At 38.5% G+C, this 22,354-nt stretch overlaps 1 protein-coding gene across 1 annotated transcript in view; it reads left to right on the plus strand.

Annotated features, from left to right (window-relative positions):
• Nucleotides 1-12,542: 12,542 nt before the first annotated feature.
• The window catches only part of MPHOSPH8 (M-phase phosphoprotein 8), a gene marked incomplete at its 5' end in the record, with an annotated part of 43,921 nt that continues 34,109 nt past the window's right edge, over nucleotides 12,543-22,354 (plus strand). The window contains one exon of the mRNA XM_053672837.1: nucleotides 12,543-12,698. Within this exon, the coding sequence (XP_053528812.1) occupies nucleotides 12,543-12,698 (156 nt within the window). The remainder of the gene's footprint in view (nucleotides 12,699-22,354) is intronic.

Consider the following 22,354-nt stretch of genomic DNA (forward strand, 5'->3'; position numbering starts at 1 on the left):
ACCAGGCAGTCCCACTTTTATACACGGGTAAACCAGGCAAAACTGGGGAGTAAAACAGACCAAGCAAGTTAGGGTCCCACATCAGGAAATAAAGCCTCAAAACACCAATGGAAAACACTTGTGCGAGATGAGGTGACGGGAGAAACTTCCAGCCTGACAGGAGAATCTGTTGGAGAGACCCACAGGGTCCCAGGACGTACACAAGCCCACCCAGCTGGGAATCGGCACCAGAAGGGCCCAATTTGCTGTGGGTACTGAGGGAAGTGTCTGATAACCAGCAAAGAGCAGAGCAAGTGCCATTGTTCCCACTCGTACCCCTACCCGACATACAGCCTCTCAATCAAGCCACTGGGTTGCCCAGCCCAGGTGAACATCTAAGGTTACGACCCTCACTACATAACAGGTGCGCCAAGCCAAAAAAAAAAAAAAAAGCCCCAAATGAAAGAACAGATCAAAGCTCCAGAAAAAGTACAACTAAGTGATGAAGAGTTAACCAACTATCAGATGCACAGGTGACTGGGACACTCACAGAATTGACTGGATTTGTTCCCAAATTAGATTTAAAAAAAATGAAGGCTATGCTAAGTGAAATAAAAGAAAATGTGCAGGGAGCCAACAGTGACAGGAAGGAAACTGGGACTCAAATCAATGGAGTGGACCAGAAGGAAGAAAGAAACATCCAATCAGAACAGAATGAAGAAACAAGAACTCAAAAAACGAGGAGAGACTTAGGAACCTCCAGGAAGTCCAGGAAGCTCAGAGCCCCAAAGAGGTTGGACCCTAGGAGGAACACACCAAGGCACATCATGATTGCATTACCCAAGATGAAAGATAAGGAGAGAATCTTAAAAGCATCAAGAGAAAAGGAGTCACCTATATAGGAGTGCCCATAAGACTGTCAGCTGACTTCTTAAAAGAGACCATACAGGCAAGGAGGGGCTGGAAAGAAGTATTCCAAGTCATGAAGGGCAAGGACCCACACCCAAGATTGCTCTATCCAGAAAAGCTTCCATTTAGAATGGAAGGGCAGATAAAGTGCTTCCCAGGTAAGGTCAAGTTTAAGGACTTCATCATCACTAAGCCCTTATTATATGAAATGTTAAAGGGACTTATCTAATAAAAAGAAGATAAAAATATGTATGGTAAAATGACAGCAAACTCACAAATATTAACAACCACACTTAAACAAAAACTAAGCAAACAACTAGAACAGGAACAGAACCACAGCAATGGAGATCACATGGAGGATTAGCAACAGGGCAGTGGGAGGGAGGACTGAGGGGGGAAAAGGTACAGAGAATAAGTAGCATAGATGGTAGGCAGAAAATAGACAGGGGAGGGTAAGAATAGTATGGGAAATGTAGAAGCTAAAGAGCTTGTAAGTATGACACATGGACATGAACTAAAGGAAGGGAATGTGTATAGGAGAGGGTATGTAGGGTGGAGGGGAGTGAAGGGGGAAATAGGACAACTGTAATAGCATAATCAAAATATATTTGAAAATTTTTGAAAAGATGAATTGTATATATACAGAGGAATATTGACTAGCCATAAAAAAGAAAGTATTGTCATTTGTGACAATATGAATGGGTCTTGAGAATATCGTGCTAAGAAAGTAATTCAGATGGAATAGGACAAGAACCTTATGGTTTCATTCATATGTGGGGTAAAAAAGAATAACCAAATGAACCAAACAAAATAAACTCAGGAACAAACAACAAAATAGTGGTTACCAGAGGGGAGGAGGGCTGGGAGAAGGTAGAACAGGATAATGGGTGTCAAATACAAGGTGATGGAAGTAGACTAGACTTTGGGTGGTGAGCATACAAGGCAATAATACAGAAGATGTATTATAGGACTATATACCATAAACCTATGTGACCCCAATAAATGTAACATAAATATATTTTTGAAGTAAAATGAGCTAATACTAAGACTCGTGGCGTGACATGTTTAGATAAACACTAATAAAACTATCCCATTCTTACCAGTGCCCGTCTGAACCCCATCCAGTGATTTTGTGCCTTTAGCATGTCTTGTGGTTGTACCAATTCCTGGGCCCAGCTATATGACTCCAAATGTAGCTCCTCGTTGCCACTCTAGGAACCACATTGCCTCCAGGTATTGTGGTCCTTTCTACGCTTTTGTTCTTTCTCAAAATTGGTGCAGCTATTTGAGGTTGTGTATGGTTCCATAAATTTTCGAAATGTTCTGTATCTGAAATATGTCATTGGTACTTTAATAGAAATTGCATTGAATCTGTCTATTCCTATGGGTAGTGTGGACATTTTGATGATGTTAATTTTAATTATTCCAATCCATGGGCATAGTACATGCTTCCATTTATTTGTGTCTTCCTTAATTTCTTTCTTCAGTGTTGTATAGTTTTCTGAGTACCGGTCTTTTATGTCCTTGATTTGGTTTATTCCTAGGTACTTTATTTTTCTTGTTTCTATGGGAAATGTGATTTTTTTTCCTGATTTCTGTTTCTGATATTTCATTGTTGATGTACAAAAATGCTTTTGATTTCTGACTGTTGACTTCGTATCCCTGTTTTGCCAAATTCACTTATTAGGTCAAGGATTTTTTGGGTGAAGTCTACAATTTTCTGTGTACCCTATCGTATCATCTTCAAACAATGAGTTTTACTTCCTCCTTTTCACTTTGGATGCCTTTTATTTCTTTTTGTGGTCTGATTGCTGTGGCTAGGACATCCCATACTATGCTGAATACAGTTAATGAAAGCAGACATTCTTGTCTTCTTCCTGATCTTATTGGGAAAGTTTTTAGTTTTTGCCCATTGAATATGATGTTAGCTATAGGTCTCTTGTATATGGCCTTTATCATGTTGAGGAATGCTCCCTTTATTCTTATCTTACTGAGTGTTTTTATCATAAATGGGTGCTGTACCTTATCAAATGCTCTTTCCACATCTATTTGTATCCTCATGTGGGTTTTTTGTTTATGTCATGTATTACATTTGTTGATTTGTGAATATTGTACCATCCTGTATTCCTGGGTTGAATCCCACTTGATTATGGTCTTTTTAAAAATTTCTTTTAATAATATATTTTATTGATTATGCCATTACATTGTCCCATTTCCCCCTTCATTCCCCTCCACCCTGCACACCCACTCCCCTATTCCCCCTCTTTAGTTTATGTCCATGTGCCATAAGTTCTTTAGCTTCTACATTTCCCACACTAATCTTGCCCTCCCCACCATCTACACTACTTATTCTCTGTACCTTCTCCCCATCTCTCCTCATCCCACTCCCTTATTGCTAACCTTCCATGTGATCTCCATTTCTTTGGCTCTGCTCCTGTTCTAGCTATCCACTTAGTTTGCTTTTGTTTTAGGTGTGGTTGCTAATAACTGTGTTTGCTGTTCTTTCACTGTTCATATGTCTTATCTTCCTTTTCTTAGGTAAGTTCCTTTCACATTTCATATAATAGGGGCTTGGTGATGATGATAGGGCCCTTGAACCAAGGGCCTTGAACTTGACCTTACCTGAGAAGCACTTTATTTGCCTTTCCATTCTAAGTGAAAGCTTTGCTGGATAGAGCAATCTTGGATGTAGGTCCTTGCCCTTCATGATTTGGAACACTTCTTTCCAGCTTCTTGCCTGTAAGGTCTCTTTTGAGAAATCCGCTGACAGTCTGATGGGAACTCCTTGGTACGTGATTGTCTCCTTATCTCTTGCTGCTTCTAGAATTCTCTCCTTCATTTTAATCTTGGGTGATGTAATTATGATGTGCCTTGGTGTGTTCCTTCTTGGGTCCACCTTCTTTGGGCTTCTTTGGGACTCTATGAGCTTCCTAGACTTCCTGGAAGTCTATTTCCTTCCCCAGAATGCGGATGTTCTCCTTTATTACTTATTAATATGTTTTCCACTTGTTGCTCTTCCTCTTCCATTTCTGGTACCCATATAATTTGGATGTTGGAATGTTTAAAGATGTCCTGGAGATACCTATTCTTCTCATTTTTTTGAATTCTTGTTTCTTCATTCTCTTCTGATTGGATGTTTCTTTCTTCTTTCTTGTCCACTGCATTGATTTGAGTCTTAGCTTTCTTTCCATCAATTTTGGTTCCCTGTGCATTTTCCTTCATTTCACATAGCATAGCCTTCATTTCTTCGTCTGACTTCCAACCAACCAGTTCTGTAAGCATCGTGATCACAAGTGTTTTGAACTGTGCATCTGATTGGTTGGCTACCTCTTGGTCACTTAAAAGTATTGGCTCTGGGGCTTTGATTTGTTCTTCTGTTTGAACCATAATTTTTTGGTCTGGTCGCTCGTGTTATGGATAAGGGGCGGGGCCTTAGGTGTTCACCAGGGTTGGGTAACCCTGTTCCTGAGTTGTGACGCTTTATGTGGGGGTGGGGTCAGAGAAGGAACAATGGCACTTGCTCCACTGGTATTTCAGTCCCTTCTGCTGCTTCCCACAAGCAGATTTTGACCTTATGGTGTTGGTTCCTAGGTGGGTGGGCTTGTATACGTTCTAGGACCTGGGGAGTCTCTTCCGGCACCTCTGCCCCTACAAGTCTTTTCAATCAGTGCTTTTAGGCTTTATTTCCTGGAGCTGGGGTCCTGGGTTGTGCAGTCTTTCTCATTGCCCAATTTTGCGTTGTTTATCTGTTCAAGAATGTGTGACCAAGGTCAGCCAGCATTCTTACGCGCCTCTCTGGGTCTGCTTGTTTCCTCCCCAACGCCTGGGGTCTGCCAGCCACCACTTTTTGCTGCTGCAGCCCTTTTTTGCCGGCTGTCAACTGCACCCCTCTTACTGGTTGGGATAAATAGTTGTCAGATTTTTGTACAGTTCAGTTTTCTGCATTTTCTGGTTATGTTTTTGTTTCTGATTCTTAGTTGTCCTTAATTTTGGTTGTGTGAGGAGGCATGGTGTTTGCTCCTACGCTTCCACCTTGGCCAGAAGTCTGATCTTTTTAACATATTGCTGGGTGAGGTTTGCCAATATTTTGTTGAGGGTTTTAGCATCTGTGTTCATCAGCAATATTGGCCTGAAGTTTTCTTTCTTTGTTGTGTCTGTCTGGTTTTGGGATTATGATAATGCTGCCTTCATAAAAAGAGTTTGGGAATCTTCCATCTTCTTGGATTTTTTGGAATAGTCTTTGAAGGGGGGGTAGCTCTTTCTTCAATGCTTTGTAGAATTCTGTGAAACCTGATCTGCTCCATGGCTTTTATGTGCTGGGAGTGTTTTGATTACTGCTTCAATTTCATGAGCTATTTGTCTGTTCAGGCTTTCTGCTTCTTCACTGAGTTTTGGAAGATATTTCTAGAAACTTATCCATTTCAACTATGTTTTCAAATTTCTTAGCATGTAATTCTTCGTAGCAATTCCTTAACAATCCTTTATTTCTGTGGTGTCAGTTATAGTTTCTTCTCTTTAATTTCTGGTTGTGTTTATTTGGGGCCTCTTTTTTTTTCCTTCATGAGTCTGCTTAAAGGCTTGTTGATTTTGTTTATCTTTTCAAAGAATCGGCTCCTGGATTTATTGATCTTAGAATTGTTCTTTTAGTTTCTATGTTTTTTAATTCTGCTCTGATCTTGGTCATTTCCTTCCTTCTACTTGCTCTGGGTTGTCTTTGTTGTTGTTCCTCTAGTTCTTGTAGGTGTAAGGTTAGGTTGTTATTTGAAATGTTTCTATCTTTTTTAGATAGGCTTTTTTCATTATACCCTTCCCTCTCAGGCCTGCCTTTGCTGTGTCCTATAAGTTTTGAATCTTGTGAGTTTATTTTCATTTGTTTCCACAAATTTGATTGATTTATTCCTTGATCTCATTCTTAAGCCACTCACTGTTTAATAGCATGCTATTCAACCTCAATGAATTCAAGGGTTTTTTCTTTTTCCTTGAGGTTGGTTTCTAGTTTCAGTTCCGTGTGGTCAGAGAAAATGCTTGATTTGATTTCAGTTTTGTTGAATTTGTTGAGTCTTGTTTTGTGTCTTGTCATGTGCTCTGTCTTTAAAATGTTCCATGTACATTTGAAACGAATGTGTAGTCTCCTTCTTGGGATGTCATTCCCAAATGACATTTCCTTCTTCTATAGATGTCAATTAAGTCCATTTGATCTAATGCAGTGTTCCGTTCCACAATATCTTTGTTTATATTTTGTTTGGAATATCTGTCCATTTTTTACAGTGGGGTGTTGAAATTCCCTACTATAATTGTGTTACTGTCAGTATCTTTCTTCAAGTCCTCCAAGATTTTCTTTATGTATTTGGGTGCTCCAATTTTGGGTGCATATATTTACAATGCTTATGTACATAAGAAGAATGCAAAAGGGAAGAATCTTGATGGACTCTTCCCTTGAATATTATGTAGTAACATTGTGGGTCTCTTTTTATGGTTATTTTGAAGTCTGTTTTGTCCAATATGAGTATTGCTACTCTGGCTTTTTTTCTTTGTCCATTTGCTTGGAATATTTGTTTCCAGCCCTTCAATTTTAGTCTTTATAGGTCTTTTATTCTAAGGAGCGTCTCTTGTAGGCAGCTATGTGTGGGTCATACTTTCTTATCCATTGAGCTATTCTGTGTCTTTTGACTGGAGTATTTAATCCGTTTATGTTTACAGTTATTATTGATAGGTACTTATTCATTGCCATTTTACTTCCCTTACAGCTGTGTTTCTCTGTCTCTCACCGTTTTCTTCCTTCTCTTTCATTAGTTACTTTAGCATTTCTTGCAGTAGTGGTTTCGTGGAGGTATATTCTTTGAGCTTTCTTTTTTCTGGGAAACTCCGTATTTGGCCTTCCATTTTAATTGAGAGTGTTGCTGAATAGAGTACTCTTGGTTGGAGGCATTTGCTTTTTATTACTTGGAATATTTCTTGTCAGTCTGTGTTGACTTGGAACATTTCCGTTGAGAAATCAGCTGCTAGTCTTATTGGGGCTTCATTGTATATTACTTCCTTTTTATTTCTTGATGCCTTTAAGATTCTCTCTTTGTCTTAGAATATTGCTGTTTTAATTATGATATGCCTTGAAGTGGACCTCTTTGGGTTCCTCCTGATTAGGACTCTATGTTTCCTGGATTTGTGTGACTTTTCTCTCATGGCATTAGCGAAGTTTTCTGTCATTACATTTTCAAACAGGTTTTGTATACCTTCCTCTTCTCCTTTTGTTATCCCTATTATATCAATATTATTACACTTCATTTTGTCCTGCAGTTCACTTAAGCCCTCTTTGTTCTTTCTGAGTCTTTATTTTTTCATTTCCTTGTTTTTGTTTTGTTTTTTGTTTTTTAATATATTTTATTGATTATGCTATTACAGTTGTCCTATTTCCCCCTTCACTCCCCTCCACCCTACATACCCTCTCCTATACACATTCCCTTCCTTTAGTTCATGTCCATGTGTCATACTTACAAGCTCTTTAGCTTCTACATTTCCCATACTATTCTTACCCTCCCCCTGTCTATTTTCTGCCTACCATCTATGCTACTTATTCTCTGTACCTTTTCCCCCTCAGTCCTCCTCCCACTGCCCTGTTGCTAATCCTCCATGTGATCTCCATTGCTGTGGTTCTGTTCCTGTTCTAGTTGTTTGCTTAGTTTTTGTTTAAGTGTGGTTGTTAATATTTGTGAGTTTGCTGTCATTTTACCATACATATTTTTATCTTCTTTTTATTAGATAAGTCCCTTTAACATTTCATATAATAAGGGCTTAGTGATGATGAAGTCCTTAAACTTGACCTTACCTGGGAAGCACTTTATCTGCCCTTCCATTCTAAATGGAAGCTTTTCTGGATAGAGCAATCTTGGGTGTGGGTCCTTGCCCTTCATGACTTGGAATACTTCTTTCCAGCCCCTCCTTGCCTGTATGGTCTCTTTTAAGAAGTCAGCTGACAGTCTTATGGGCACTCCTATATAGGTGACTCCTTTTCTCTTGATGCTTTTAAGATTCTCTCCTTATCTTTCATCTTGGGTAATGCAATCATGATGTGCCTTGGTGTGTTCCTCCTAGGGTCCAACCTCTTTGGGGCTCTGAGCTTCCTGGACTTCCTGGAGGTTCCTAAGTCTCTCCTCGTTTTTTGAGTTCTTGTTTCTTCATTCTGTTCTGATTGGATGTTTCTTTCTTCCTTCTGGTCCACTCCATTGATTTGAGTCCCAGTTTCCTTCCTGTCACTGTTGGCTCCCTGCACATTTTCTTTTATTTCACTTAGCATAGCCTTCATTTTTTTAAATCTAATTTGGGAACAAATCCAGTCAATTCTGTGAGTGTCCCAGTCACCTGTGCATCTGATAGTTGGTTAACTCTTCATCACTTAGTTGTACTTTTTCTGGAGCTTTGATCTGTTCTTTCATTTGGGGCTTTTTTTTTTGGCTTGGCGCACCTGTTATGTAGTGAGGGTCGTAACCTTAGATGTTCACCTGGGCTGGGCAACCCAGTGGCTTGATTGAGAGGCTGTATGTCGGGTAGGGGTACGAGTGGGAACAATGGCACTTGCTCTGCTCTTTGCTGGTTATCAGACACTTCCCCCAGTACCCACAGCAAATTGGGCCCTTCTGGTGCCGATTCCCAGCTGGGTGGGCTTGTGTACGTCCTGGGACCCTGTGGGTCTCTCCAACAGATTCTCCTGTCAGGCTGGAAGTTTCTCCCGTCACCTCATCTCGCACAAGTGTATTCCATTGGTGTTTTGAGGCTTTATTTCCTGATGTGGGACCCTAACTTGCGTGGTCTGTTTTACTCCCCAGTTTTGCCTGGTTTACCCGTGTATAAAAGTGGGACTGCCTGGTCCCCCAGCTGCCTAGTGCGCCATTCCCCTCCACAGTCCACTGCCTCACTGGGTCCACCTGCTGCTGTGTTGCCATGCCTGGGGTCTGCCATCCGCCACTTTGTTGGGAGCACTCTCTTCCCAGCCCTACTCTTTCCCTCCTACCAGTCTGGATGAATGTTTCTTCTTTAACTGCTTGGTTGTTGGACTTCCATAGAATTCAATTTTCTCTCAGTGGTGGTTGACTTTTTGTTTGTAAATTGTTGTTGTCCTTATTTTGGTTGTGCGAGGAGGCACAGTTTGTCTACCTACACCTCCATCTTGGCTGGAAGTCCCTTTTTCATGTTTTGAGTGTTTTTTTCCTGCTGTGTCTTATCTTGCTGATTCAGTACTCCGCTTCATCTAACCTGCTTTTGATTACTTGCACTGTGCATTCAATTCAGAAATTGTATTCTTTATTTCCCCTTGTTTGTTGTTGAGAGTTTCTATATCCTTTTTCATGTCGATATAGTTTGCAGTGAGTTCACTGTAGTTGTTCTGTGGTTTTTGGTAATTCTCAGTGAGCTCAATATTTGATAGTTAAGTTGCCTCTATTTCATCTAGCATTCTTTCGGAGGCTTCCTCCTTTCCTTTCATTTGGAGATTGTTTCTTTGTCTTCCCATTGTTCTTGAGACTCTTCTTGTTAGCCTCTGCTTCTTAAATTCATCTATTCTGACTCCCTGGGTTTATATAGTCTGTGAAATTCTATGGTAGAAGACCTGTGAGATTCAGTAGTGCAGTTTTCTTCATCTCCTGAACTTGCTGCTCTTGGGCTGTCATTTATGTTGGCTCTCTGTATGTCTTTGGGTTTTGATTGTTGTTTGGTCTTTCTATGGTGGGTCCTTCCCTCCAGCTTGTTGACTGAGGGTCACTCCGTCCACCACATCTTATATGCTGTTGTGCAGGTTGAGGCAGGTTCTCTCTCTCTGAGATTATGAGGCTTCTCTGTTGCTTTTGTTCACTTATTTGTTCTGGGTAATTTCTCTACCCTTTATTTGTAGTTTCAGATTGGTCCTGGGTGAAGGTTAGTGTGGCTTCCACTCACTCCTCCACCATCTTTATTATCTGTTGGTGGTTTCCTTTTGTGTGTTTTCTCTTCTAGAAGATATGTTGGTGTTCACAGCTTCCCACCTACTTTTTTATGTAATCATTTGGAGTGGGAAGGCAAAAATAAGGCAGCAGACAGTGTATTCTGTGAGATTTGAAGTACCAACACACATAGAAGAGACAGATCCTTTGGATAGGTATAGTATTAAGTCTGATATTTTACCCAACTAGCCTTTTTTTGTAAAGGGTGGAAAAGAGATAAGGCTCTTGTTAGAGTGACGAAGGCTTGTGAACTGAGTCCAGAAAACTGAGGGCTTGTGGAAGGTCAGATTATGAGATACAGTGGGAGTAAAGGATAGGAAGTAGGCATAGTATGCGAGAGAATAGTTACTGTAACCACAACAGTAATAAAGTTCTGGAAGATAATGAAATGGGCTACGATCCCAGAGGGATGCTGTGTAGTGTTTACAGTTATGTCAAACAACAACGATATACAATAATAATGAAACAACAATAATATGACAGGAACTATATGATTCGAATAACAAAAATAGGAAGTACCTGACCTAGAGTAGTGTGGTTTTGGAACACAAGTAAAGTGAAAGAAGGAAAATTAAAATACAGTATTAAAGAGAGAACAAGGAAAACCAGTCAAACAATGTAATTAAACAAACAAATAAAATGAAGAAAGCTAAACAAGAGAAATTAAAAAATGCTAATAAGATAAAAGAAGTAGAAATAATGAAAAAATAATAATACAGATAAACAATAACATGTAAGTTCTCTGGAACAGCAAAGTGAAATTGTCTCAGTTTCTCAAATGTTAGGATTAGCCTTGTGTTTCTTCTTTGGCTCTGTTTCTAGATCCCTCATAGCTCCATGTCCTTCTTTTTCCCTTGGGGCAAAAAAAAGGAAAAAGAATGCTTCCTGCTGACTTTAAACCTACCAGGCGAGTTCTGCTGGTCTTCCTGGATATCACAGGCTGAGAGGGGTTGGGCTTCACTTTTCTCCCTTCCTATAGTTTTTCGAGGATGGGGGGCCAGGTCTGGTCGCAATTTTCACAGTTTCTTAGCCTCCAGCGCAGGTCCTCCATTCTCTGCTGTGTCCCTGACGCCTATATACCAGGATGGCATCTTCAATCCACCAGTTGTGCCATCCTTGAGGTGCACCAATTAGGGGCAACTCACACTCCACTTTTGCCCTCTTTGCCATCCTAGGTGCTAGGCACTCTCATAGTCTCTTCAGGGTGGTTCAGTTCCCCCACTGAGTTAAGTCTTTCTGGGGACTACTAAGTCCCCTAGCCCTGCTGCTCTCTGCTGGGAGGTGGGTCACCTCCTCCCTTCCTCTTAGCTCCCTGGGCTGCCTGGGCTGCAACAGGGGCAGCTGTGGTTGTGGCGTGGCTTTTGCAGGGGGCAGCCACTGTGGGAGACTTACCTGTTAAACAGCGATCAAAAGCCTTTTTTGAATAAAATCCTCCTGTTCAAGCTGGTCACTTAACAAGCGCCCAGCCTCTCACACAGCCCAACTTTCCAACCAGACCAGAGACTATCTGGGTCAGGGTCCATCACTTCCCATCTCTTGTCTTTTCTCCAGCATCACCCAGCTCCCCAATTTCTCTGCTAATGGCACAGCCAGCATCCACAGTCTCAGTAGGTCATTACTGCCCCTGCGCATCTCCCACTTTGTCTTTATTCACCCGCAGCAGCTTCAGTCATTCAGGTCCATCCTGGTGCTGCTCTGTCCTCCCTGTTTGGCAGGGGAGGGAGTGGTTGATTCGGCTCTTGTCCAAGGATCCTGTTGCAGGCCCAGCAGGTGCCAGGCCAGGGGCTGCAGCAGCCCTGGTCCCCTCACTGGTCCCAGGGACCTTAACATCCCAATGCAATCTTCTTACCATGTGTTTTTCAATGTCCTCTACAATTTTGGCCTCCAATATTCATATATGCTGGGATTCCTTTGGCTGTTCCCCAGATCAGCTAGGTATTCCACCTGTGCACACACCTACCTCGCCGCCATCTTCCAACTCCCTAAGTTAATATTTTTATCTTTTTCAAATAAATACCCAGAAGCAGGATTGCTGGATCAATGTTAGTTCTGTTTTTAACTTTTTGAGGAACCTCTATACCCTTTTCCATAGTGGCTGTACCAATTGACATTCCAACCAACGGTACACAGGTTTTTGTTTTTTTTCTAACATCCTCGTCAATACTTTATATATTTTTGTCCTTATTGATAACAGCCATTCTAATGGGTATGAGATGATATCTCTGTGGTTCTTACTTGCATTTCCCTGATGACTAGTGATGTTGAACACCTTTTTGTGTACTCGGTGGCCATTTAATATCTTCTTTGAAAAATGTCTGTTTAGATCCTCTTCTCATTTTTTAATCAGATTGTTCAGGTTTTTGCTATTGAGTTGTATTAGTTCTTTATATATTTTGTATGTTAGCCCCTTAAATGATTTGCTTCCATTCAGTAGGCAGCCTTTTCATTTTGTTGATTATTTCCTTTGCTATACAGAAGCTTATTAATTTGATGTAGTCCCACTTACTTGTTTTTGCTTTTGGTGTACCCCTGTATTTTTTAACCATGGCAGGATATGAATATACTTTATAATGATACTAACCTTCATTTCAAGTTTGTTCCTATATTCTCAGCAATTATACTGTTTAGGAAATTTAATCAAGTCAGTAATGTCCTTTATTTGCCTGTTTTTAATTTATATAACAGGGTAAAATCCTTTACAAAGTTCGATGGAAAGGATATACATCAGATGATGATACGTGGGAGCCTGAGGTTCATCTTGAGGACTGTAAAGAAGTTCTTCTTGAATTTAGGAAGAAAGTTGTGGATAACAAAGCTAAACCAGTCAAGAAAGATATTCAGGTATCATGTTTTATCTCATACTGTTTTTAGTACAATAAGTTTATAAATTTTACTTACTATAGAGAATGCAGCAAAGAATTTACAAATAATAGTAAAATATATACTACTCTTATTTCCAATTCTATATAGCCAGTTAGTTCTCACAAAATGCTTTCACTGAGTTTTGCAAAACTCTTCTTTCTATAGTCAGCCTGTGGTTGCAGTTCATGAAAAAGTATAATTTAGATGTGTTAATATTTTCCCTTAACCTAAGAGTAAGATAAATATAGGGGGAAAGGCATAATAAACTGTCCATGATGTGAGCACCTTGTTTCTGTATATACCTCAGGAGTATTTTGTGTGCCGTTCACATTACTACTACAGATAAAGTGCAGACTTTTGTATTTATTCTGCATTATTAACATATTTCTTATGTGTGCTTTTTCTGCTAATTAAAATAAAACAATGTTTAGATCATGTTATTAAATGATAAATTGTAATTCATTTTAGATTATCCACAGGTCTGATTATCCAGGTTTTTTGTTTTTCTCTTCTTTTTCCAATTTAATTTTTAGCTGCTTTCTTGCTTTTTGTAGCTCTTCCTGATGATAAGGAAGGATAACAAGATTGAGGGAACACATAGAAGTTAAATTTTCTCATCAGCAATTTGGAAAAAGGTTTGATGGTGGGCTAGAGAGGGATAATGTTAAAACTGCCACACAAATTTGGTTTAAGAGTTTTCTTCTTTTGATTTGTCCACTCTTTTATCCTTGATTCTCTTATTCCACAAATAATTGAATTGACTTTATTTATCAATCATGGAAGAAGTTCCTGGTTTATTTTACAATGTAAATTTCATTTATAGCTTCTATTTATAAACTGAACCAATTCTGACTCAACTTCTTGCTTTTGAGTTTTTGTTTTTATAGAAATAATTTTTTTTAAATCCTAGCAGAAGTTCTTGAACTTAGGGCTATATAGTGAAAATTGGTACAAGAAACAGATTCTTATTGAAGTTATTAAGGACTGAATAGTCATCCCTTCTCTCTCTACAATTTGAGTTTTCAACCACATCTTAAAAAATACTTAGTATTTTTTAAAATGATTAAAACAATATTAGGACCCAGTTTTAACAGTGTTTAGTGTTAATAATAATTAATAACAGCAACATCAGAGGCAGATTTTATTTACTGAACACTTGTACTGTGTATGTACAAATTACTAGGTTAGCACTTTATATGGATTCAGATGAGAAACTGAGGCTTAGATAAGAAACTAGCCCAAGTTCACAGGTTAGTAATGATAGAGCCAGGTGACTGCACTCTTAACCACTGTAGTTACCTTTTGGTTTGGGCTGTAGCTTGAAATCCACTTAGAGGAGTGGAATATCAGTGCTTTAAAATTAGGTTTTTGTAGCAGGACCTTTAATAAAAATGGCTTTAAGTTACTAAGCAAAACGTTCAGTATTTTAAAAGTGTTTGCATTTTTGCAAAAATGTTTGCAAAAAGGAAACAACCCCCTTACAAAATGAGTTCAGGTTAAAGGAGAAACTTTTTTCCCCAAATTTTTTTCTATAGTTATACTTCACTTTTCTAGAATGGATGCCTACTCTCTCCTTCCCTACTTCTTTCCCTCAAAACCCACACAAACACAAATGCACATGTTTTAATAAGTGATTTGGTTCATATTCTAAAATTTAAATTTAGACTTTGTGACTGAAGTCTTCTTAAGGTGTATTTCTCAATGTGTCTTGCCTTATTAGCAACACATTGCTGAAACTTCTCCCATGAAGTGTTTTAAAGAAATCTGGCTTTCTCATCCCTTTATTTCCCTTTACCAAGCCTCAGGCGAAACCCAACAGCAACTCTCTATCTTGATTTTAAATGATTTATGATGACTGGTTTGTTTGAGGTATAGTTTAAGCTTAAAAAAATCTTTGTCCTAATTTTAGAAAGATGCTTCTCCACTTTATCATTTTGTAAGTTGTCCTACCTATTTCCAAAGTAATTTTAAATTCAAGACACTACTAACATTTTGAATCTTTTTAAGACTAAAGTCTCAGGTCTGCCTTCTCATGGATTGTTGTTCATAAAGATTCCCGTGTTTACATTGCTAATGACTTTTTGGTCTAATCATTGAGGTGGTATCAGTGAACAAGCATATGGCAAAAATGTATCTGGTTCCTAACCTGCTAGTTTTGCCATTTATAAGCTTCTGTGATACTTTGACTATAGATAGAGAAATAGATTGTTAGTAGGAGAAAACTGCTTTGTTCATCTGTGTTCATACAAGCGACATATATGCTGCCTATGAAAATCGTGGTATTTCCCAGTCCCCAAAGTTTTTGTCTTATGAGGTTTTACCACAGTATCCTCTGTAAGAATATTTGATTTGTTTCTTTTTCTCCTTAATTGTAGGAGCACTACTTGCTTAGAACTTAGAAAGCATATAAGAAGGTACAAGTGTTTCCTGAAAATAACTCAGAAGTGGTTGTTAATGCTATTTACCAGAAAATACACATGATGTAGAAATGGTATTTGTTTATTAAAATATTTTATCATTTAGCATTTGAATAACTTATTATCTTTTTGCTGATTACAAAATTTTTTTAATCCTAATCCGAGGAAGTATTTTTTTGATTTCAGAGAGAGGGGAAGGGACGGGGGGTGGGGCGGAGATAGAGAGATATGAGAGAGAAATGTCTATCAGTTGTCGTCGGTATGCACCCCAACAGGGGGTCAGACCTATAACCTTTTGGTGTATGGGACAATGCTGTAACCAACTCAGCCATCCGGCGAGGGCTTGAGGTACTTAACATTCATGTGCAATGCAGCCCTTCATTTTTAATGGCCTGAAAGTGTACAGATTACATAGTTGCTGGCTTGCCTCACACTTTGATGGCTAATGTTATGACACAGGTCAGCCTCTGCTATCACAGCAACATTGTACTGTTTTTACCTTTTTGAGGTTTTTTTTCCTACCTTTTTAGACGTAGCTTTTTTTTAGTACATATAGAGTATCTTATATGAGCCAGACCTTTAAATGGTCATATTTACACAAAGGCAGGTAAAGTCCAACTTTTATTTTGAGGTACCTTGCAGGTTGTGCACATGTTTTTAAGGGTAGTACCATATACTGAGGATATTGCTTTCTGCTTTTCTTTGAAAATAATTTTTATCAACATATTCTAACCAGCAGACAAATGTGTTTTTATTATGAAATAATCACCTGCATACTTCTCAGCTAAGAAATTAGTTTTGCTTTTAATTTTTTTTATTTTTTAAAAGATTTTTGTTTATCTTTAGAGGGGAAGGAAAGGAGAGAGGGAGAGAAATATCAATGTATGGTTGCCTCTTATGTGTTCCCTGCTGGGAACTGGCCCTCAACTCAGGCATGTGCCCTGAGTGGGAATTGAACCGCTATCCTTTGGTTCACAAGCCAGTGCTGAGTCCACTTAGCTACACCAGCCAGGGCTAATTTTAAAATTTGAGAACAGGTTTTTTGTTTATTTGTTCGATTTAGGGGTAAAGTGTGGCTGTAGAATAATTATTTTATATATATATATATATATATATATATATACACACACACACCCCCTTTTAATGTAAAATGAATTAGAATTTGCACATCCAAATAAACATTATTTTAAATAAGGGTACGTTTTGTGAAGTAAACATTTGTTCCAGTAGTGCCATGGCTCAAAATGGTTTTAAGTTTTTTCTTTTAGAATTGTCTTTATTAGAATGTATAATGTTGTGTAAGAAAACAATTTCTGGTAACACCTCCTTTTTTACTCAAAATAGTTCTCAAAAAAGGTAGTAATGGTTCTAAGAGCGCGAGAGTATACTTCCAGAGGAGACGATCCTGGGCATGTCTGTGTTGTGCATTTCACAAATGTGTCATCAGGCACTCTGTCACTACACTCTCATATACTGTATCACTGAACATCCCCGTAGACCAAGGTGTCACGTAAACACATTGGCGTGACTTGCTGGGTCAGCCCCAGTCTGTGTCTGCTGACTTGCTGTAATTACTGCTAGAGCCCCATTTTACTTTCAGAGTTGTCTTCATTTGGATAATAACTAATAGATTTATATTACTGGTAAGACTATTAAAATGAGTAATAAGGCAGGTTGCAAGTATACTAAAAGTGCTTAGGCTTGTGGCATGTGATTTTAAAATCTTTGTTATTGTTTTATAGCTTTTACTTACTGTTTTTTATTTTTACCCTTACCCAGGGACATTTTTTTCATTGCTTTTAGAGAGAGAGAAGAAAAGGGAGAGAGAGAAACATTGACATGAGAGAGAATGATCGATCAGTTACCTCTCATACTTGCCCATGCCAGGAATCATAAGCACCTGCACCAGGATCGAACCTGCAGCCTAGGTATATGCAGTGACTGGGACTCGAACCTGCAATCCTTTGGTTGCAGGATAGTGCTCCATCCAGCTGAGCCATATCAGCCAGATCTATGGTTATGTTAAAGTGAACACTAATAGATCAGTATTTCTATCATTTAGTAATGTTTTGCTATAGCAGACAATAATGCTATGAGGTAGATGGCAGCAAATCTTTATGCCCTAATTTTAGTGAATCTGGCTAAGGATTCCGGGGCTGCATCACCCAGGGAGCATACCTACCAATTCATCTAAAATACAGCTAACTGATTCTTTCAAATAGAGTATTTTGGTGTCTAAAATCTAACTGCTACATTTATAAACTAGTTAAATCAACCTGTTGTATATTTAAAACCTTCACATTGTAACTCTCTTGGAATAGACTAATGACTAAAGAAAAGTCCTTTTTCAGAGATACTTGGTAAGGAGCCAGCATTCAAGCCTCTCCCAGATGACTGAGGAAGAGTTAGAAGGACCAGGAACTTACAAGTGACCCTGCTACCCTATTGTGTGATAGCTACAGCAGACACCAAATGGGGTGGGAAACACTGCTGGCTGACAGGGGCAAGGCTGAGAGAGTAGGTGTGGTGCAGAATGGCTGTGGCGGCAAGGGGACTGATCTAGTTTCTGTGGAGACTCCATTTTAAAATTGGTGAATAGAAACTCCCCAGAGGACTTTCTTTCTTTGTACAGTTTAGGATTTTCAGAATTTTAGAACTCTTTTAACTTGTTCACCCAATAAAAGGGATAGCACCAGCCTCATTGCTAATCATTTTATGTTCATTCATCTAGAAGTCCAGCTGTAATGTGTGTCCATTACTAGGCACACAAAAAGGTGTGAGGTATGTCTTCACAGAACTAGGGAACAGGGTTGGGGAGGTGTTGAAGCAGGGACACATGTTCTCAGGTAACTGTGTGTGCTGTGGAGACTCAAACAGGAAGGAGCGATCAACTTCTGAGATGAGCAGAAAGTTATAGAGAATTCATCATTTGTCCTGAGCCCTTAAAAATGAGGAATTTGCCCTGACTGGTGTGGCTTAGTTGGTTGGGCATCATCCCACAAACTGAAAGGTCACTGGTTCAAATCCTGGTCACGGTACAAGCCTGAGTTGCAGGTTGGGATGTTTCTCTCCCTCTCTTTGTCTCTCTGTTCCCCTCTTTCTAAAAATAAGTAAGTAAAATCTTTTTAAAAATTTATGAATTCAAGGAACCGTAGGAGGTGAGTCAGGGACAAACCAACAGAGTTTGTGCAAAAGCACCTTTTCTTGGGAATGGTGGGAAGAGCTAAAGGTTTACATGCGAGTGAAGCAGAATGGAGTCTGGGGAAGTTGGTGTGCAACTGGGGTCCAGCTTGACCATTCTAGCATTAGAAAGACCAGCAGAAATTTGAGGGAAGTCGTATCATGAGATTGATGTTTCAGAAAGGTGATTTTAAAAGAATTTTATTAAGGAAAGTTTGAACATCTAAAAATGGACAGGGTATCAGTATCATGAGGCTATAATATCATCATTGAATCATCATACATTCTTCTTTTTCCTCTCTGCTTCTCCCCATCCCTTTTGAGTTGCTGACTGCAGCAACTCAAAAAGTTGTGAAGGAAATTTCAGATGTCATATCCCTGCCCCTTGAAATACTTTAGTATATAAAAGGAATTGTTAAAATACCCACTATATTATTATCATATCAAGAACTTTATACTTATTTCTTAGTACCTTCTAATATCTAATAATATGTTCAGTTTCCCCCTGTTGTTTCAAAACAAAAACATTTTTGTTGATTTGACTGAATTGGGATTTGAAAAAGGCCTGCACATTGTATATTATTGATAAACTCTAAAATCTCTCCTAATATGTAACTATTTCTATCCCTAACCCTCCCCCTTTTTTCCCCATGCTGTTTATTTGATGAAGAAACCACATTTTTCTGTAGAATTTTCCATATTCTGGGTTTGACTGAGTGTGTTGTCTTTTAACATGTTTCTCTATCCCCCCTATTTATAAGCTGGTAGCTAGACGCAGAAGGATGACTGCATTCAGGTTGAATTAGTTTTTTCAGGGAAAATTACACTTGGTGTCATGCACCTCCACACAACCTGTCAGAAAGCACATAATGTCTAGTTAACTCTCGCAAAGTGAGGGTGAGGTAATTATTGAGATCATGTGTTTTCCATCTGCTCCATTATTGGAGTGCTCCTAACATTTGATGTGTAGGTTTTAGGAGCCATTGATGATCATTGCCTAGAACCGTTAATTCATTAGAGGTTGGGAAATAGTAATTTTCTAATTCTGTCATCCCTTCTGCCTTTATTAGCAGAGATATCATTGATTCTGGTGGGGAGAAACTGCCAAAAGGGAGAAGTAAGGAACCGAATTCAGGTCGTGTAGGTTGGAGCACTGATTCATATTCCACAGGGTTTCATGACTGATCTGACTCAGGGGGGGGAATGGAGTCAAAGATGACTAAGATTACATGTTTGGGAACCTAGATAAATGATGGTGTATTTAGGGAATGGGCCCAGTTTTGAACACATTACTTACTTGTCATTTCATGAAGATCTCAAGCCTCCAACTAGAAATACAGGCCTGAGTTAAAGAAAAAGGTATGGGCTGGGAATTGGTATAGGATGCAGGATAGTGCTTGTTATTACTATTTTCCAAGTAATCTGATGGACTGTATTTTGAAAAAATCAGTTTTATAATTCTTGTTTAAAATATTTTTGAAATAATATTAATCATGCACCTGGCAAGATTAAATTTAGTCCTCTTTTTCCCCCTCCTTTTCCCTTTATTATTGCAGAAAATGCAAGTAAAACCAAGATGTTTAATTCTTCAAGTTTGTAAATAAGATCAACACCAGTCCTTAGCATGATTTTCAAGGGGATGGACAATAGTAGTAAACTCTTTAGGACAGAAGGAAAATGAGAAAGTAGAAGTCATTCAGTACTCTTACAGAAATTACTTAGAGTGGTAGCTGTAGGTGAGGAAACGATAACTTCAGAGCACATTGCAGACTTTCTTGAATTCCTCAGCATGTGTCTCTTAACTACAGAGACATCCTCAGGGAAATTCAGAATCCCCACTGTGACACATCAGTAGTGTTATGTCAGCAACACTGTTGTCTGATGTCCAGCTGACACATCTGCTGCACTCAGTAGGGCTTCCCCATTGTTCCTGAAGGTCGTCCTCCATTGCTTTCTGTCATGCAGGGCGCTTCACCACATGTCTTTCTAGTTTCCTGTTTTCTAGATATTCATAACCTTTTGTCTTTCATGACATGGACAGTTTTTATGAGGCTAGGCCAGTTGATTTATAGAAGGTTGTTCAAACCGGAATTAGATGAATGCTTATTAATGTTAAATCACAAATAAACTATTTTTTAAAAATTGGAATTAGATGATATGTTTCCTTATGATTAGATTCAGAATCATGTGCATTAATTATATCAAGATATGTCAGTTTATAATTTATTACTCATTATAAATTATATGATAGGCCCATTTTTCTCCCTTTTGAGTAAAAAATAACTTTTTACTTCTAAAATAATAAGTAACCTGACAATAAATAATAATAAATAATCTTTGAAACTGTGAGAATCTCTTATTTTCCAATAACCTCTCACCCCTTGATTTTAAAATACTTGTATGATTCATGCCTAAATTAGTTACTACTGTGGTGATTGTAAAATACTGATTTTTCTAATTCTTTTACTTTGTATTTTTCAGTCTGTGTTCATAAAAGGCCACTCCTCCCTCTCCCTTAGTGTCAGTTTACTCATGGACCCCTTTGTCCAGGCATCATGTCCATTACTGTTGTTACTCACCTTAATACTAAAATGGTTCCAGATTTATCTAGTGGGTTCCAAAATGGTTCCAAATTTACCTTCAAGCTACCCCCTGCATCTTTTTTATATTCTCTTATCAGTTTTGAGCACATCATTGCTTTCTGGCAGAGGTGTTTCAGTATTGCCATGAACTTCTCTGCTCCAACCCTGGTTCTCTTTAGGGAGGAAGAGGTTTTAGAAACGAAGATGTACTAACTGCTACTAGGGTACCATTATTTCTAAGCCCAAAGTAGAACTAAAGTAAAAGGTACACATTTGTTCAGTCCATCACTACAGGGGCTTCCTCTTATTCTCATTGGTCATCATACTAGCTTCCTTTTTATATCTTGAGAACACTGGTTCCCATCAACTCTATTTGTACTGACTTTTCCGTACTACAATGATTAGAAATTAGCTTCAGATTTGCTACATCACTTCTTATAAAATTCCACATTTACATGCAGGTTTGCTATACTTACAAGATTTACTAGGGGTGTTTAGTATTAAAGTTACTTGGGTTAATTCTTTTGTTTTTCTTCTCTGTGGTTATATTATCAATTTGATAAATAGGTGCATTTATTTGTTAATTAGTATCTCTTTTCTCCCTACCTCCCAGTCTAATATCTAATTTGAAGTAAGTTTATCCTTGAACAGTATGGGGTTGAACTAAACAGGTCCACCTATATGTGGATTTTTTCAGTAAATATACCATCATCCCAGCCTTCCATATTCTCACATTCCTCATTTGCAGATGCAACCATGGGAGTCTGTGGATGTGAGAACCCACTATGTTTATATTGGAACTATGCCATTTTATATAAGGGAGTTGAGCATGCATGGAGCTTTGTATCTGTGGCTGTTCAGGAGTGTCCTGAAACCAGTCCCCCACAGCTGTAAAATTTTGGGGAATTCAAAGTAATACTCAGATTTTCAAGTGTGCAGGGCTTGTTGCCCCTAACTCCTGCATTGTTCAAGGATCAACTGTATATAATAAATCAGTTGCAGAGGTGAGATTTGGGTGTCATCTTTACTCATTCCATATACAGTAGTGAAGTTTAACAGGAAGTTTATGGACATTTTGGGACCCAAAAACCTTTTTTAAAAAAACCTTTGTATTTGGATCAGTAATTACTTTTTCTTTTTTTTTTTTAATGATAATCAAGAAAGTCTATATAAATTAGTTACTGGTGATTTGGGGAATTTTGTACTTCAAATCATTTACAAACCTATCACCACCACCACCACTATACATAAGACAGTATTATTGTTCACATCTGCTTTCTAAAATTGAAGCTCTTCATCAGTAGCATTTATTTGCTAAATCAGAGATATAGGTAATATTAAACAACTTCTGTTTAGGTAAGTAATTTTAAGGAGTTGAGAAACTTCTAGGGAGGAAAAAAACACTTCTAACAGATATTGTTAGTACTACTTTTCAAAACCTTTCAAATTACTACGT

The sequence above is a fragment of the Artibeus jamaicensis genome, unplaced genomic scaffold, assembly GCF_021234435.1.
Source record: "Artibeus jamaicensis isolate MK-2021 breed Jamaican fruit bat unplaced genomic scaffold, CSHL_Jam_final contig_793, whole genome shotgun sequence".
Lineage (NCBI taxonomy): Eukaryota > Metazoa > Chordata > Mammalia > Chiroptera > Phyllostomidae > Artibeus > Artibeus jamaicensis.